Consider the following 16,448-nt stretch of genomic DNA (forward strand, 5'->3'; position numbering starts at 1 on the left):
GGTAAATTATTTTATAATCGTTAAACGATGACAAAAATATGACAACTGCATTTTATAAATGCAATAACTATAAATACATATTAATATTTAATTATAATACTCTTATGTTTCCGTTATAAGTCATTATACGTGATTCCACAGGCACCACAAGATTTTTTTAACATGGTAACACTAGCTTCTAGTGTCATTCCATATCTGGTATTTTGTATTTCTGCGGGCTGGCGTATAAAAATAAAATAATATTCTGCAAGTACACGCCAAACGAATTAACACTATCAATATCCATATTGAGATACATTGTTCAATGAATTTGAGTGTATGGACTGTGTTATAGACATGCGAATTTATTTTGACAGCAGCTGTCAGTGGTAAATGGTAATAAAGAAGGGGGCGTGTTCATAACAAAAGTAGTCTATGGTTAAGGATTCCTTAACTCTATACTCAGGATTGTCTATAGTTAAGTCATGCTTTTCGGCGACTTATCCTTAGGAACGAAATCTTAGATTGTGCATTCCGCTCTAAGTACCTAATTAGTGTTTTCGCCGACAACATTGAAAAAGTATCCACGCATATGGTGGAAATTGCATGTAAAAAATCCAAGGTTTGTGAAGTCAGTAGGTACCTACCAGCGTTCATTACAATAAACAACTTCTTTTGTTGTTTATGAATGCCATACTTGTTTCGGGGATTTTTACGATGGTTTTCAGATTTTTTATGTTCTATGCTTAAATAGAACGTGGCGCGCAAAATGTTATATAATGATATAACGAGTAATGCTTATAACAAGCAAATTCAGTCGGTCCCATCTTCCTCGTAATAAACAAATTCGACTGTACTTACAAAATAGACAAACTTGATTATATTTACAACACACAGAAGTAGGAACGGTCGGAACATCCCTCTCTGAAGTTGTCGGTTGCGGGTTCGAATAATGCATCTAGAAAATGTTGAATATTGCTTTTCCAATGTGTGCTTGATCCATAACGAGAACCTAATGCGGTAGATATAATAATGGAATTTAACGATGATCATGTGGAAGTCGAATTACTTCATTTATTAGCTGTTATACCTAAATGGCAATTTAGTACCTGGAATATCAAATTCCTTTTGTTTTCAACTGTGACATGTAATTTAACTGATTGATTTGCCCTCAGGCTGAAATCGGCGACTTCGATCCCCACATGCCGCCGACATGCCTGTACAACCAGTGCCAGAACATCGGTCCGCAATGCGAGAAACCCGCAGACTACGCTGCTAACATTGTAAACTGCCACCGCGAATTGATCGGTATGAAGGGATCCACCGCGGAGTACCATCTGCTGAAAGAAATGTCAAACTTGGAATCTTTCGGCGAGGAGTTGTTCTTCTGCAAGCCGTCCAATGAGAACACGGCACACGCACTTTACAACCACATGCTGTACCACGGAGGGAATCCTATGGATGACAATGAGGAAAGGGAAAGAAGATTGAGCAAGGATGATAGCATGTACGCCAGTCAAACAGTCGGGTGTCTTACGACAGGATCCGGGGGGCATCAAGACGAAGCCGTGGGTTGCGGCTGCAGGTTGGGTGTGTGCGTCGGTGTCGGGCCACAAGGAATCATGGTCTACCGTCCTGGAAATGGCACGCCTGATGAAGAAAATCAGAAAAAAAGGTTTGTATTTTTATACATGTATGTATGGTATAAAACCTGGTTTTTGATTTACGGTAATTCGTGAATACAAATTGTCCCATAAATATCTATGTATGTAGGTATACTTGTTGTTGCCCACTGTAGATTCTGGTGTATTTTAATGCCAAAGAACCTTTAATATCATGGCCCTCGAGTGTACACATTAGCATTTTTTTAAAACGTCAGCCACACATTAGTTTCATATCTACATACATTTAGAAGTGACATATACCTACTACAAGCTTAAATGCTGCTTCTTCTCGGGGCTTGCATGTATGCTAACGTTTTTTGAGACATTTGTGGTGCTTCTGAAAAATGCTAATGTGTAAGGAGACTCATAGTCATACCGCAAGCCTGAAATTTCAAGTTCTGATTATCTGCTATGTATTGTCTAATTATTATGTACATGCAATGATGTGAACTGTATTACTGTTTTTTATTAGAAATAATTAAGATCATTTTGTACTTCATACAGCTCATTGCATTCAAACAGGGAATTCAAAATTGGTGGGAACTGGCTTACCCTACCGGTGTGGTATAAACAGTATCCTGCTTCAAAACCTTGGTCCATGGTGATGGCTTTCACATTTCTATTTATTAATCTGTTCTGTGCATTCAAAGTGTTTAAGCAATAAGATACTAGCACTAGATCGAATTTTGCAATTTCGCTGTGTGGCATGACTGTAGAGGGCCATGTTTAAAACGGATGTTCAATCGCAAGCTCTATTAATTGCTATTATAAATTTTTTTCTGATTATATATTATCACTAAAATAAAAAAGAGGTCATTTTTAATGGGTCAATATCATGGCAATTTGAATAATTTAAAATGTTACATAGGAATTGCAATATTTACAATCTGATAATATACTTAGTATAAACAATTAACTCATGCCTAATTTAGTTGCTAGGAGGGGAGTAAAATTTTTAATCATTTTACCACTTCCATGTTTATTTAATTTAAAATAAAATAGTAGATAAAGTTATGTAAACATTTTTCATAGTGATGTCATTCTAATAATTATATCAAAAAGTCCATTGACATCTTGTAATAATTTTAATCTGAATTTTCCATGCTAGTTATCTGCGCTGTTATGAAATATTATCAAAAATGAATAGTCACTGTGGCTTTATCTCATGTTGCCCTCCTTGACTACAAACTTTTTATTCCTGATTTATTATTTTTTTTATCTCATAGTAATAATTAATTATTTCTCAGTTCCTATCAAAGATTTTTTACATAATAATTAATTGATATCTTATCGAAGTATCACTGTACGTAATTCAAAAATTAATTAAATATCGCAATGTCCAGAATTTTCCTGAATTTAAAGTTATGACAAGTTCTATGACACTCTTACTGCTTAAGGCCATGCATTAGTTGAGGCACGGTCTAAAAAGATCGTTGCTAGGAGATGCGCGGACTGCGGGTCGCGGGTGCAAATGACACCTGTCAAACGAAATATTATTTTTCATATAAATCCAACATACGTTCATTTTATGTTCTGTTTATTGTTCTATCAGTAACAATAATAATATATTCATTGACATGTTTTCTTTTTAAAGTAAATGGGTAACGTTTTTAGTCATCTTTACACGATTTTAGAATTAATTGACCCGTCGCCATCACGCAGCAAAGTGACGTGCTTCTGACTCGAGATTCTCTCAGTGAATGGCAGCGAGTCCAAAATTTCGTCGCGCCTACAGTTGGAAATTATTTGGCGTTTCACTGATGCGTCACCTTAATTAGAATTTGTCTTATGTCAAATTGTTGAATGTTGGATCGGCAACAATTAATTGCAAAAACTGTCAAAAACATATTATTATATATTAATTAATTATGTTCAATGTCTACTTTAGCATTGCCGCTGCTTTCAAATAATTCTTAATATTCATGATCAAACATTTTCATTAAAGCCGCGTTGACACGGTCCAAGTACCATCCAAGTTAACTTGGATTGGAATAAATAGTATGAAGCTGTCACTTGGATGAGACATCTTCATACTAATTATTCCTATCCAAGACTACTTGGATCGTACTTGGACCGTGTTAACGCGGCTTTAACTGAAATAAAGTACTAAAATTGTGGGTAAACAGTGCAATGACATTCGTTTCAAAGCTGTCAAAAAACCATAGAATATAAATACATACATAGCTATAAAATTTATATTATCCAAACTAATTGTTGCCCATTTATTTCGATAGGGTGGTTATGATCTTTTTTATGATGTTATTGAATTTTTCTTTGCTCATTGCATCATTGTCAAATGACAAAAAAAATATATAAAATTGCATCATTATTCAATTTGGAGATAGGCAAAAAATCCATCGAAACATTTCTGGAAAATATATAATGAAATTTAATATCAAGTTAGTAAAATAATACTGACAGATGGATGGGTGGGTAACTACTTAATCGATTTTCAAGTTTTATTAGTGACGACTCATTTTTATATTTTATATTTTACATTTTTAAATTTATAAATGCACTAGGTTGTCAAGTTGAGCGATGAATTTTAAACAGATATATTGGCAAATTCTATCACAGAGCTATTTGGTCTAAAGTTGTTTTATTTTCTTTCCATAGCATCCCGTACACAGCGATTATACGCGCTGCACCAGTCCGGCGCGTCTTCCAGCTGCACTACCTCAGCGGAGAGGGGCGAGAGGCGCGTCTCAACGTCAAGATGGCCAACTCACGACTTGCGGCTGCCTTGTACAGGGCCGTCACTGAAAAGCATGCCTTCTACTGCTGTGAAACGGTTCGCAGCGATGTAACCAAGCAGTTCATAAGAGATCTTAAGGTACCTACTATTCAATTTAATTTATATCCTAAAGTCAAAAACAATGTGTATATTTTATTGAGCCTTAATATTGAGGTTTTTCAAAACCATTATAGTGGAGTGCAACAGCTCCTTCCTAGTTGTGGGTGAAAAATACTAATGGTTTTTCTCGCTCTCGATTTTTTATCATGTGATATGATATGTCCATCTGGATCTAAGAAATATAGCTTATATCGTCGTCATACAAGAGAAAGTGACCAAGTGTAAAATAGTAAATTGTTCAGGAGAGCCATTTTAACATTTGTAATCTATCTAAAAAATCCTTATATTGCATTCACATTTCTGATTATTTTTGTGGGTGTAGATATGATATTTACTTTCAAAATGAAATTATAATATCATAAAAAATCATTTTTGTTCTAGCTTTTAAAAATACAAAACGAAGTTGGTCAGTTTTACCACCCATGAATTAATGGAAAGATGGTCACTTTTCATTCTTGGAATAAAGGTGAAACAAAAATGAAGTATAGGTATTTTTCTTTCAAATTGACTTTATTTCTAGTGCATTCTGAATAGAATGGCGAAAATAGAACACATTTTTTTTAATTTTCGATGGAAACTATACCCAGTTGCTTTACATGTCACAGTCACAAAAATATACATAAAAATGATATAATGTAAAAAATTACTCTGCTTCAGATTCAGAATCCAAGTTTGATTCTGGTGCCCTGTCTGGCATGTTATGTCCAGCAAGTGATCTGTACCATCCATGATAATCACGAGGAATTGCTCCAGTATCACACAGCTTTACTAAATCCCTCTTTTTTAACCTGGTTATAGTGAGTTCTTCTTTGACTAAGTATTTTAATGGGGAAAACGTGGTGGCTGACTTCGCCCAAACACTAACAGGGTTTGAAAGTCGTCGTTATATGAATACTTATAGAGAATGTGTCCTGGTCTGTCATGATCATACCGATTTTTCATAATTTTGGCAGCAAGTAATTTAAGATCTTCTTCGGCCATATCAGCCCTTTAGTTAGAGCATATGGACACCAGGTGCCTCCAAGAATCTCTGTCGTTCGCCAGTCTTCCTGCATTGTTCCAGGTCACACTAGCATCCCGTAGCTTTGCCGTATAAACTTTATAGATAGTATTTAGCGGCCTTCCAGGATGCTGGAATCCGGTTTGCTTGAAGAACAGGCAAGCCAGGTTGAAATTCTGGTCCAACGTCGCCTCTTCATTCTCTGAAGAGAGGCTGCTTGGTGCGTTCTTTAATCTGCTCGTTGCTCATAAAGTCATACCCACCGAACACCCAGTATCCGTCACAAATATCTTTTTTTCGAAGTTCAGTATAAGGTTGCTCTGAGCCTTCGTAAGGTGTCATGATTCGCTACCATAAAGCAGCACCATCAGAATGCAAGCGTCGAATAGGCGGCATTTGGTTCTTAACTCATTCACTGCATACGGCTCACTATTTTTATTTTTATTTTGTTGGCATTGAGCTGCTCTGAAGATGTTTATGTTTATACAATGGATAAAAAAAATAGATTCCAACTCACCTTTGTCTTGGTTTTGACACATTTCCACCATTAATTTACTTCTACAACTAATTTTATGAACGAATTTTATCACTTTACAATGAGAAAAAATTGAAAAGTCAAACGTTTCGTAAGAAATATATGACTAACTTCGCGGCGTTGAGAATAACCACTACAAGGAAAACTGCCCAACTGTCACTTGGTCATTTTTTATTGTAAAAGATTACAAAGAGAAATGACCATGTGTCCAATAGTCAATTTTGCTTGGCAACAAAATGTGTTTCAATGCAGATAGTCATTTTGATAAATTCGAGATAGTATGTTTCCAGGGTGAAATTCAGTTGGTAATTTTTTCCAGACAACCATTATGTTAGTAAGATGTCAAATAGTCAAAAAAACCAATTTCGTAAAAAATGCACTTGGTCACTTTCTCTTGTATGACGACGATATGTTGATTATTAAATGAGCAGCTTTATATTGTAAGCATTTTTTAGATTGTCTGTCTATTGTCATCATTATGGTCAAAAGTGTATCTACGTCACTGACCCACTTAAATAAAAACATCTTCCATACTATTGTATAAACTTCAAACAATGGAAATATAACTGCGATGCAATGACGTGCTTGTTAAATGTTTTAAAAGTACATAGGATTGCAAATTGATTTAGGTATAAGATAATACAAAAACTAAGTGAATTAATTGACTATATTTGTAGGTAGGCATGTTGTTATGAAAATCACATAATATACATTCCACTCTCTCAAGCAGTTGACCAAATGGCTAACAATATTTCCTAGTGATAAATCATTAGTCTTGGAGTGAATATAAAAATAGATTCCTGCTACATCTAGACATAATTGTTGAGACATGTATTTTTCATTGAGTGTGCTGGCAATTCAAGGGAAATTAACTATGTATAGCCTATGTATGTATTAAAAAATATTGTGGGATTAATTTCACTTGTTTTCCATTTGTGCAGGGCACGATTGTATCAATATTCAACGAGGAGTCGACGCTAGGCAAAAGATACGTGTTTGACATCAGGCGCACATACACTGAGGTATACGACAGCGCACGCAGGTCACTATTCCTGGCAGCTTCGGCAGCCCGCTCAACGGATCAGTGCGCCGGGTCACTTACAGGAGAATTCTGCCCGCCTCACAGGAGGGGTTCGCAGTGCGGTACCGAATGCCGGGTAAGAATATTGTTCATTCTATTGTCAAGTGATTTATTGTAGTTCTGTCTTTAAATTGACCACATTCAAACAGTGCTAGTTATTGAAATATATTATGCAAAATACTTTTCCGTCCGTCTAACAAGTGCACACATACTGAAGTAATAAATAATGGACATGCATTTCAGTGGTGCACACAAAGGCGCCGAATTCCGCTTTAACAGTCGACGTGTCTTCTAGTGTTGGCCCCCATGCTCAATCTTTTTCCTATATATATTTCCGACATGCACATTTTTTGTTGAAATATGTTCAAAATACCATGTCTTTACCACTAGTGCCATCTATGATGTAGAGGCGTAAGCTTGTTGGCTGATGTATTGTCTATGAATGGAAATAAATTACTTCACTTTTTTGTGTTGACAGTCAAGCATAAATCAAAATCAAATCAATCATAAATATAACATTTTTTTATTTTATTATTAAATCTATCTATATATATGGGGAATGTTTCTCTTGCAATTTTTTTTATCATCTTTATTGTCCTTCCAGGAATCTCGTGACCGAGTGAACCACAGTCAAATGGATATTTTAGCGTGCCGCGTCTGCATGGACCAGACCATCAATACTGTGTTTATGCCCTGCAAACATCTTCTCTGCTGCAGCGAGTGTGCTGCAAGGTAAATATTAAAATAATCTATTACAATCTGATTTATACTACTCATCTCAAACTGTCTGGAAAACCATACCACATCAATTATAAAGAAACACATATGTCCTACGAATGTATGAACAAAAGGCCTGCAAAGGTGTACCTATAATCGCCAATATAGTTTTATAACCGCTATGTTTCATTATCAATCCAGACACTATTAAAATTTAGTAAAACTCTTTATGTAATTGTTATAATACAGTCGAACTTGGTTATTACGATCACGGAAATAGCAAGATCTAGGATGTAATGAAGAAACATTCGTTGACATTTTAGTTTATGTTTTTCTCCATACATTTATTCACTTTTATAACGAGCTACTTCTCGGGTATACCGAGCAAAACTGTTATTGTGTCGACAACAACATTTTCGACTCTAAGCAATAAAATCTGACCGGACAGTTCACTAGACAGATGCCGCCGGGATCGGATTACGTCTATGACACTAGTTAAGTATCTAAGTACTTAATTGGTGTTTTCGCAGACAACATTGAAAAATTATCCATGCATATGGTTGAAATTGCATGTAAAAAATCCAAGCTTTGTGAAGTCGGTAGGTACCTACCTGCGCCGGCGGCTCAGCACTTCATTATGATAAACAACTTCTTTTGTAGTGAATGAATGCCATGCTTGTTTCGGAGATTTTTACTATGATTTTTTATGTTCTATGCTTAAATAGAATGTGGCGCGAAAAATGTTATATAACGAGTAATGCTTATAACAAGCAAATTCAGTCCGTCCCATCTTCCTCGTAATAACCAAGTTCGACTGTATTTTAATTTTTATTCAGCATTCAGCCACATTTTACAGAAAATAAGGTTAAGTAGGTACAATGACATGCAAACAGAATTCATATTACATATAATTTTGTGCTTGTATACTATTCTCTCTATACCAAGCAAAATTCAAGATTATTTTTTATTATAACATATATTATTTGAGTTATCGATCTAGTAGTAATAACCTTAACAACGGTGCATAATAAATTTGTCAATTGTTTTTTTAAATTTATCTTTGTAATTTAGAATGTTTCTGATTGGTTCTTTTGTTAATTTACAGATGTACTCGCTGTCCGTTATGCAGGGGTGAATTAACAGAGTTGCTGAAGATCCATCTTCCAGAAGAGTACACTCGACGCAGCTCAACATAAGAATCCCTCCGACCGAAAAAGCCAATATAGGTCTTGTGTAATACGGTCCGTGCATTTGAAATGCCAAACCAAAACGTCCGGCAGGGCCCTTTGGCTACAAACTTGCGTTTGCTATACGCGAGCAGCGGGCAAAGGTGAAATATTCATAAACTATTTAAATTATTTTTGAATATCTCTACAAAGCTGCCGTCGATGTTTGAATGAAATTATTTGGCCAAGTGTGTCGAAGAAATGTGCCTAACTGTGAGAATGATTGTCATCTGCCGAGGAGTCGATGATTCCTTGTGTTGAAAATATGTCTGAATTAACGATTTAAAAAAGAAATTCAATATCTTCCACCTCGTTGCCAGTCACATCGAGGTATGGAAGATTTGAAATTCAACGCAGACTAAAACTTAGATGGTTTAGAAGTTGTGAAAAAAATGAGACGTGACAGAAGAATAGAATGCAAAATGACACAGTATTTTATCAGAAATAAAAACTACCCCTACACGTCGGTATTGAAAATTATTCGATTCAATAATCTAAAATGACTAGTATAGAAGAGACATCTATATTATGATGATATTGCTGCAATATTATATTGGGACGGCGGAGAACATTGGGTGTTGTGATATTTTTGACCAATTTAGTTGTGAGGACGCTCTCCCAGTGGAGTGAGAATCTGACTGAACTGCCTCGTGATTCGCACCACCGGGACGGGCAAAGGATGAGCGGAATATTCTTTGAATATTTTCAATAATAGTTGTATTACGTTAAGTGTAGTCTGTAATTAATATTACTGAAGATGTTTCGTTGTAGAAATATCGTGTGGCTTCGTACACATTGGAGGAAGAATGTTATGCATTGTGACCATATTTTATTGGTACACAACTAATTTTAGTTTGCTTTATTAATAATATGTACTAATTTTCTCTTCGTGTATTTGTACAACTTAATGTTTACAATTTGCCTCTTGTTATGTTCAGCATACAAGATTATTAAAACTGCACTTTTTTTATTTATTTTTGTTTGATGTTTCATTTTTGAGAAATTCTATTAATGCTATACTATCCATTGTTAATTATTATTGAAATGTATTTTTCTCACTTACTATCGAAAATAACTACCTATCTATGTAGTTGGTTTATTTTGTATGAATTTTTAAACAAGTTTATTTAATTTAATAATTATGTTCAGTGCATCTATTCTATACACATGGCTGCTATCGGAAGCTATCGAGGGTAGTTTATCATATTTATGTATTGAGGTATTATAATTGTTACAATAAGTTATCTGTCAAAACTGTCTATCTTGCTTTAAAAGTTAACACAGCCAAGAGAGGTGCTGTTAAAATATAGCACTGTTTGACAGTTCAGAGAGTTAACTTATTGTAACAATTAACTGCCTCAATACATAAATATGATAAACTACCCTCGATACCCGTTGATAGCAGCCTTGTGTTTAGAATAGACCCACAGGACAGGATAATGTGAAATACACAAAAAAAGCATACTGTCATTGCAAAATAAAACCATTACTATATTATTGAAATATCTATCAAATGATTTGTGTTATTGTTAATTAAAAATTTTATTACAAAATAGTCAAACCAATTGTGAAGATGCATTATCAAATATATTTCTCATTATAAAACAAAATTATTGTCTTAAAAACACTGTCTTTGCAACAAACATATAAGTATTGTTTAACTTTCACTGATATCAGTATTTTGTATGTTAAATCGATAATGGTAATATAGTTTTCATTGTATCGTATCTAATACCAAATGTATTTAAAATATGCTTGTTTGGCAATTACCATTTCAATGAAGTCACATCGACACGTGTGACATTATACAGCCATTTAATACTTTTTGTGGATATTTGCAACAAATGCACATCGTTTCTCTATGTACCTACTACATATTATTAAATTATTCTAAAAATCTGTTAATCATGATGTATTCGTAACTTTTGTATGCATTTATTGATTTATTCATCAATTTATTGTGTTATTGTAATTCTGTCTTTGTTTTTAATGTTGATTTCAAAAGATATACGTTCACGTGTGGTGTCCTATGAATTTTGGAGCTTCATGCCTTTTCAATATTTTAAAATTTATAGTTTTAACATTTTTTTACATGTTCTGTAAAATCAGGCATTGGTTATTTTATTTCTTATAAACTGATTAATTGTTTACCATCTAAGATCACGTAAATACACTATTAATTTTAATTAACTCGGCAATAAGAACAGCATTTTTAATATGACATAAAATCTATGAAATTTATAAAAAAATTAAATAATGAACACCATAAACAAACAAAAAATATTTGAAAAATCCATTTTTATCTACTTTTTAATGTTAAGTTGCATTTTATACCACAGCATATGTCAAAATAGTGTATTTTTATTCTTTTTTAATTTAGAAATTTAATTTTTTTAGCCTTACCCATCGATTTTTCTTTTATAAATAAAATTATTAAAATGTAATAGTGCTATTTAAAAATTTGGTCATTCTTATGCAAATTTCTTAACCCTTTAATGTTTTTGTAGTGTTTACTACTTTATCATATTGATTATTTTGAATCATCAATTTTGTTAGTATGTCATACTTTATTAAGCTGAACCAACCAGTTCAAAATATTTCTTTATGTTGTTAAATGTATCATGTCAATAATAATTAATTATTTGAATGGTGTATAATCAATAGTAAAATTATTTATATTATTATTTAACTAGTCCATGAAGCCTTGTTATTTTAATCCGAATCAAAGTTACCCACATTTTCCATGACCAATTAAAATTAAAATAATTTCTCATTTACTGCTTATAATAAATCTTTTGTTTATTTCTAATTTCATTATGTAGTAAGATGAATGTGGATTGATCTTTTTTACTTGAACTAATAAATCACAATGAAATGTTATTAACAATTATTGTTTTATTATTGGGAAGTACATAACAGTATTTCAGGGCTTTCACAATTGGATAGATTTCATTATCGATAAAGGTGTACCAAAATAATATAATAATATACCATGGATTTTAGTATTTTAGTGAATATTGTTTGCAGTATTAATTATCCACCATTTATAATTATTACCACAGTTTTATTATATTCATTTTTATATAATGTTCTCCGTTGTATTAAAAAGTATTTTCAATAATAAAAAAACACAGAATGTTGAAATGAAATATAACTTATAGTTTTAATACCTACCTAAGAAAAATCCTTCCCCGATTTGTTTTATCATTTCTCAAAATTATAATAATTACATACGTTTTTTAATTTTATATTTTGAGTTAGTAATTATTGAGTTAGCATTTACATGGTGGAATTCGATTTTACAAACAATATAATATGAATTATATTAAATTCCACAGATTGGCTTATTTGTTGATAACTGTTCCGTTTGTTTCAGTCTTCACCAGAATAATAAGTAGTCTTGAGAATTGACACGTGTTCATCACCCTGTTCAATCCTAAAACGATCTTGTGGGCTTCCACAGAGAAAAGGTTATACAGTCGCTCTCGGTTATTACGATCACGGATATAGCAAGATCTCGTATGTAACGAGGAATCATTCGTTGACATTTTGGTTTATGATTTTATATAACTTCACTAATTTCACTTTTATAACGAGCTACTTATCGGTTATACCGAGCTAAAATATTGTCAAAAATTTTCTTAAAACTTAATATTTCAATCGTTTAAAAACATTTCTAACCTAAGCAATAAAATCGTACCCGACAGGATGCCGCCAGAATCGGATTATGTTTATGACACTAGTTAAGTGTCTTAGTACCTACCTAATTGGTGTTTTCACCGACAATATAGAAAAAGTATACATGCATATAGTTGAAATTGCATGTAAAAAATCCAAGGTTTGTGAAGTCACTAGGTACTGCCCAACAGGATCTTCTTGGCTACGTGTTTAAACTGTGAACTAACAAGCTCCTCCCATTTTTAACCGCACTCCGATTGAAGCGCCTTCCGGTTAGCGACCAGTTATCCACGTGTTAAAACTGTGAACCAACAAGCTCCTCCCACTTTTAACCACACTGGCGACTTTCGGTTATTGCCTAGCTAGATTTTCTTGTCGGACAGTATCTACCAGCATTCATTACAATAAACATCTTTTGTAGTTTATGAATGCCATGCTTGTTTCGGGGAAATATTCTAATTGAATTTTTGTTTGAATTGAGACTTTTTGTGTTTTGTGACCGCTCATTTAAAAATAACTATTCTCTGATATAACGAGTAACGCTTATAACGAGCAAATTCAGTTGGTACCATCTTCGTCGTAATAACCAAGTTCGACTGTATATAATTTAACAGATTTTTGTTTTTACATGACATGGATGTTGGTCCAAATTTTCCAAACCCGGAACCTGCAACATAATATGCCGACATGTTACCGCTTGGCCGTTGTGGGTATTGAAAATTTACGCAAATTATTTGTGACTTAAATAACTTTACTAATGAAAAAGCTATCAGTACATGGACATAATTTACATGTTGTTTTCCAATGTCTGTTTGGACCTAATAGGTTGAGTAAGTGACTAACGTAAATCACATAAATGTATTGTGTCCTCACTGGGATCGAAACCAGAGCTCCTGAATGGAAGGCCAGCGCGTTACGCACTGCACCACGAGACCCGCGACTAATATCTATTTATTGTAATAATAAAAATCTGTTAATACAACCTCCACTCTGTAGAGTTCCTTATGATCTTAGGATCGAGCATGAAAAAAAAATATAATAATATAGTAAAGTAATCACGCTCAAAGAAATCAAGTCTATGTTGCGCTGGACATGCACGAAATTAATTAAAATCAAATTTTGCCACAGTCAATCTATATGTTAATTGGTGGGCGTAGAAAGGATGAATACATAACATATATTGCAACGGTGAAAGGTGGAAGTTGGCTGTGGTGATTTAACATAAATAGTACACACTAACTTTTGTCTCATACTTATTTGTTTTCATTGAACTAAGCCGGCTCACACATCTAAACTCGTCTCGACTGCAGCACGTCGATGATGATGATGTGATTTTTCTGGTATTCACAAAACACACGTAACCTAATGGACCTCCACACACTACTGGAAAGTAACATTTTAATTTGAAAAAAAACAGCTGGTGTCGCTAGCAATAAATTTCACCCGACTCAGACCGCATTCCCACATGTGTTGCAGTTACGAATGCGCAGATTATACGAGTCGGACATTAATTTCAACGTCAAACTCACCGGTCGCCGTATCTCACCTATTCACCCGTCCTACCCATATCTATAGCAATCGATATCTGCCTAATTGATAGATGAACCCAATATTTTCGCCTTCTATTCGGCGGTATCAATACATAATAATCGCTGTTTTGGCGTATGATGGCATTTTTGTGCAATGACATTTAATTTTTATTGACTACGTTAACGTTTCGAGAGGTTGCTCATACCATTGACTCTAGGCGCCTGTGCAGCCGACTATGCAACATGGATCTGACATTCCTACTAGATTTCTTTATGTCTGTGTTGCAGATGTGACGATTTTGTATGTGAGACACGGCTTAGAATACAAATTGGCAAATGTTAGGTTTTAAAAAGCAAACCATAATATGAGATATATTTAGATAAAAAAATATTCTTCAATCTATAAAATCCTATTTAAAATTATGCAATTAAATTACACATTATAATATTAGCTATTTTATAGACAGAGGAATATTTTGTATCTACTTAATATCTATTATTATTGTTTGCTTTAGGCAGCTTATAATTGAATTTAAAAAGCCATCTGCAATTTGTATTCTTAGTTCAATGAAAGTGTGATTGACAATGTTTAGTGTGCACAATTTTTGTTGAATCTCCAAAGCCTGCCTCCACACTTAGTGACTGGCATAATATTTTCCTGGCAATTAGAATTTATATATCACACATAGGTACTTCAAATCTAAAATAATTGGTATTGATCATGAGGATCATGTTATAAATTGATACACAAACTGAACAGTTCTGAAATCGTATCTCCCGAACGGTTCCTGGATCGAGACCGAAATACTGAGAAGAGAAGAGAGGAAAAACACACGTGTAAACCCCAAATATGGTTACAACCCACTGTGAAAGTTTTCACTAATGGATGGATGTTTCACTTTATTTACATTTTTTTTTATTATTCTCTTCAAAACTGTAAGATATGCGTTTCACTGTATCTGAATTCATTAATAGATCTGATTATTGTATATTATGTATGCCAATGTTTACCATTAAATTTAAGGTGAGTTGGGGTAAGTGTGACATATAATTATTCAATGAGATGAATTTCAACCTGATTCATGATGAATAGGTATGTTTTAAACAGTTGAAAACTTTACCGTAGGATCTACAAAAGCATTACAATTAATATGTACAGAAGGAACCCACTGTATATCTTACTATAATACGACATTTTAATATTTTTTGATCATTAGTCAGTTTGTTACACTTACCCCAATATTGGGGTAAGTGTAACTAAATTCATCTTTATTCCAAAAGTACTTCAAAACCATAATGTATTACATGCATAGAAAGGTAATATTTCATTTAATGGATATTGAGTCTTGAGTTAAAACTACAGTTAGAGTTTCAACAAAAATGGACTAAAACATTTTTTTTGGGTAAGTGTGTCATACTAATGTATGAAATGCTAAGATGTCCCGAAAGAAAAACGAAGTATTTTTTATTAATTAACGTAGGTAGTTGACGGAAATCCGATGACACTAACGAGTTTACTTTTTGAAGGATCATGGGAAAAACTTGTTATGTCAAGTTGACAGTCAACATTATAATATATCCTTTGTGGACAATATTTTAAATTCAGGTTGATGAGTGTACTCTTTAATAAGACAAGTTATAGTACCAATTGATTACAAAAGGATCGCAAACTTTTTTGCGAACATATTCTACGGCTTGCGGTTATTAGCATGTAACATGCTTTTGTCTTGACCACCCGGCGGTATTCGTTACGAAAACATCGCACAGGCAGCAGTAACGAAAACATAAAAAGAAAGCAGCGCGGCGCGGGCTGGAGTGGCTTCAGTCGGCCCCGGTCGCCCCGAACAGCGCTTCGGAAATGACATGTGACATGTGACCCGCGTCCCGCAATTTATTTTACTTTCCTTCAAATTTGGACAACCAGCGTTCAGAGAATCAGTGGGCAAAGCATGTCCCATGTTTAATAATTTTAGCCGTCAGGGTTTAAGCAACCGTCATATTTAAATAATAACTTATTTCTTTTAATAAAACCTATAAATCAATTGTGTCCGGGTACTTCGTTTTTATACGGTGAGTTAATATTATTTTCTTTAATATACTGTCCAATTAATTCGAGGACTACTTTTTTGTGAGACATGCTTTTCCAACGTATGCAAATTTTCTGCCAAAGATGTTTCAGTCTCTT

The 16,448-nt window shown here is 33.8% G+C and overlaps 1 protein-coding gene across 1 annotated transcript in view; it reads left to right on the top strand.

Annotated features, from left to right (window-relative positions):
• Positions 1 to 13,753, top strand: part of dnr1 (E3 ubiquitin-protein ligase defense repressor 1) — a 63,002-nt gene extending 49,249 nt beyond the window's left edge. Inside the window, exons 3-7 of the mRNA XM_085960889.1 lie at positions 1,155 to 1,654; positions 4,260 to 4,476; positions 6,974 to 7,189; positions 7,718 to 7,845; positions 8,936 to 13,753. Coding sequence (XP_085817015.1) covers positions 1,155 to 1,654; positions 4,260 to 4,476; positions 6,974 to 7,189; positions 7,718 to 7,845; positions 8,936 to 9,026 — 1,152 coding nt within the window. The 3' untranslated portion in view covers positions 9,027 to 13,753. The remainder of the gene's footprint in view (positions 1 to 1,154; positions 1,655 to 4,259; positions 4,477 to 6,973; positions 7,190 to 7,717; positions 7,846 to 8,935) is intronic.
• The last annotated feature ends 2,695 nt before the right edge of the window (positions 13,754 to 16,448 follow it).

Source organism: Rhyacophila brunnea, unplaced genomic scaffold, assembly GCF_057557595.1.
Source record: "Rhyacophila brunnea isolate RB1 unplaced genomic scaffold, BYU_Rbru_1.0 scaffold_12, whole genome shotgun sequence".
NCBI classification, from domain to species: domain Eukaryota; kingdom Metazoa; phylum Arthropoda; class Insecta; order Trichoptera; family Rhyacophilidae; genus Rhyacophila; species Rhyacophila brunnea.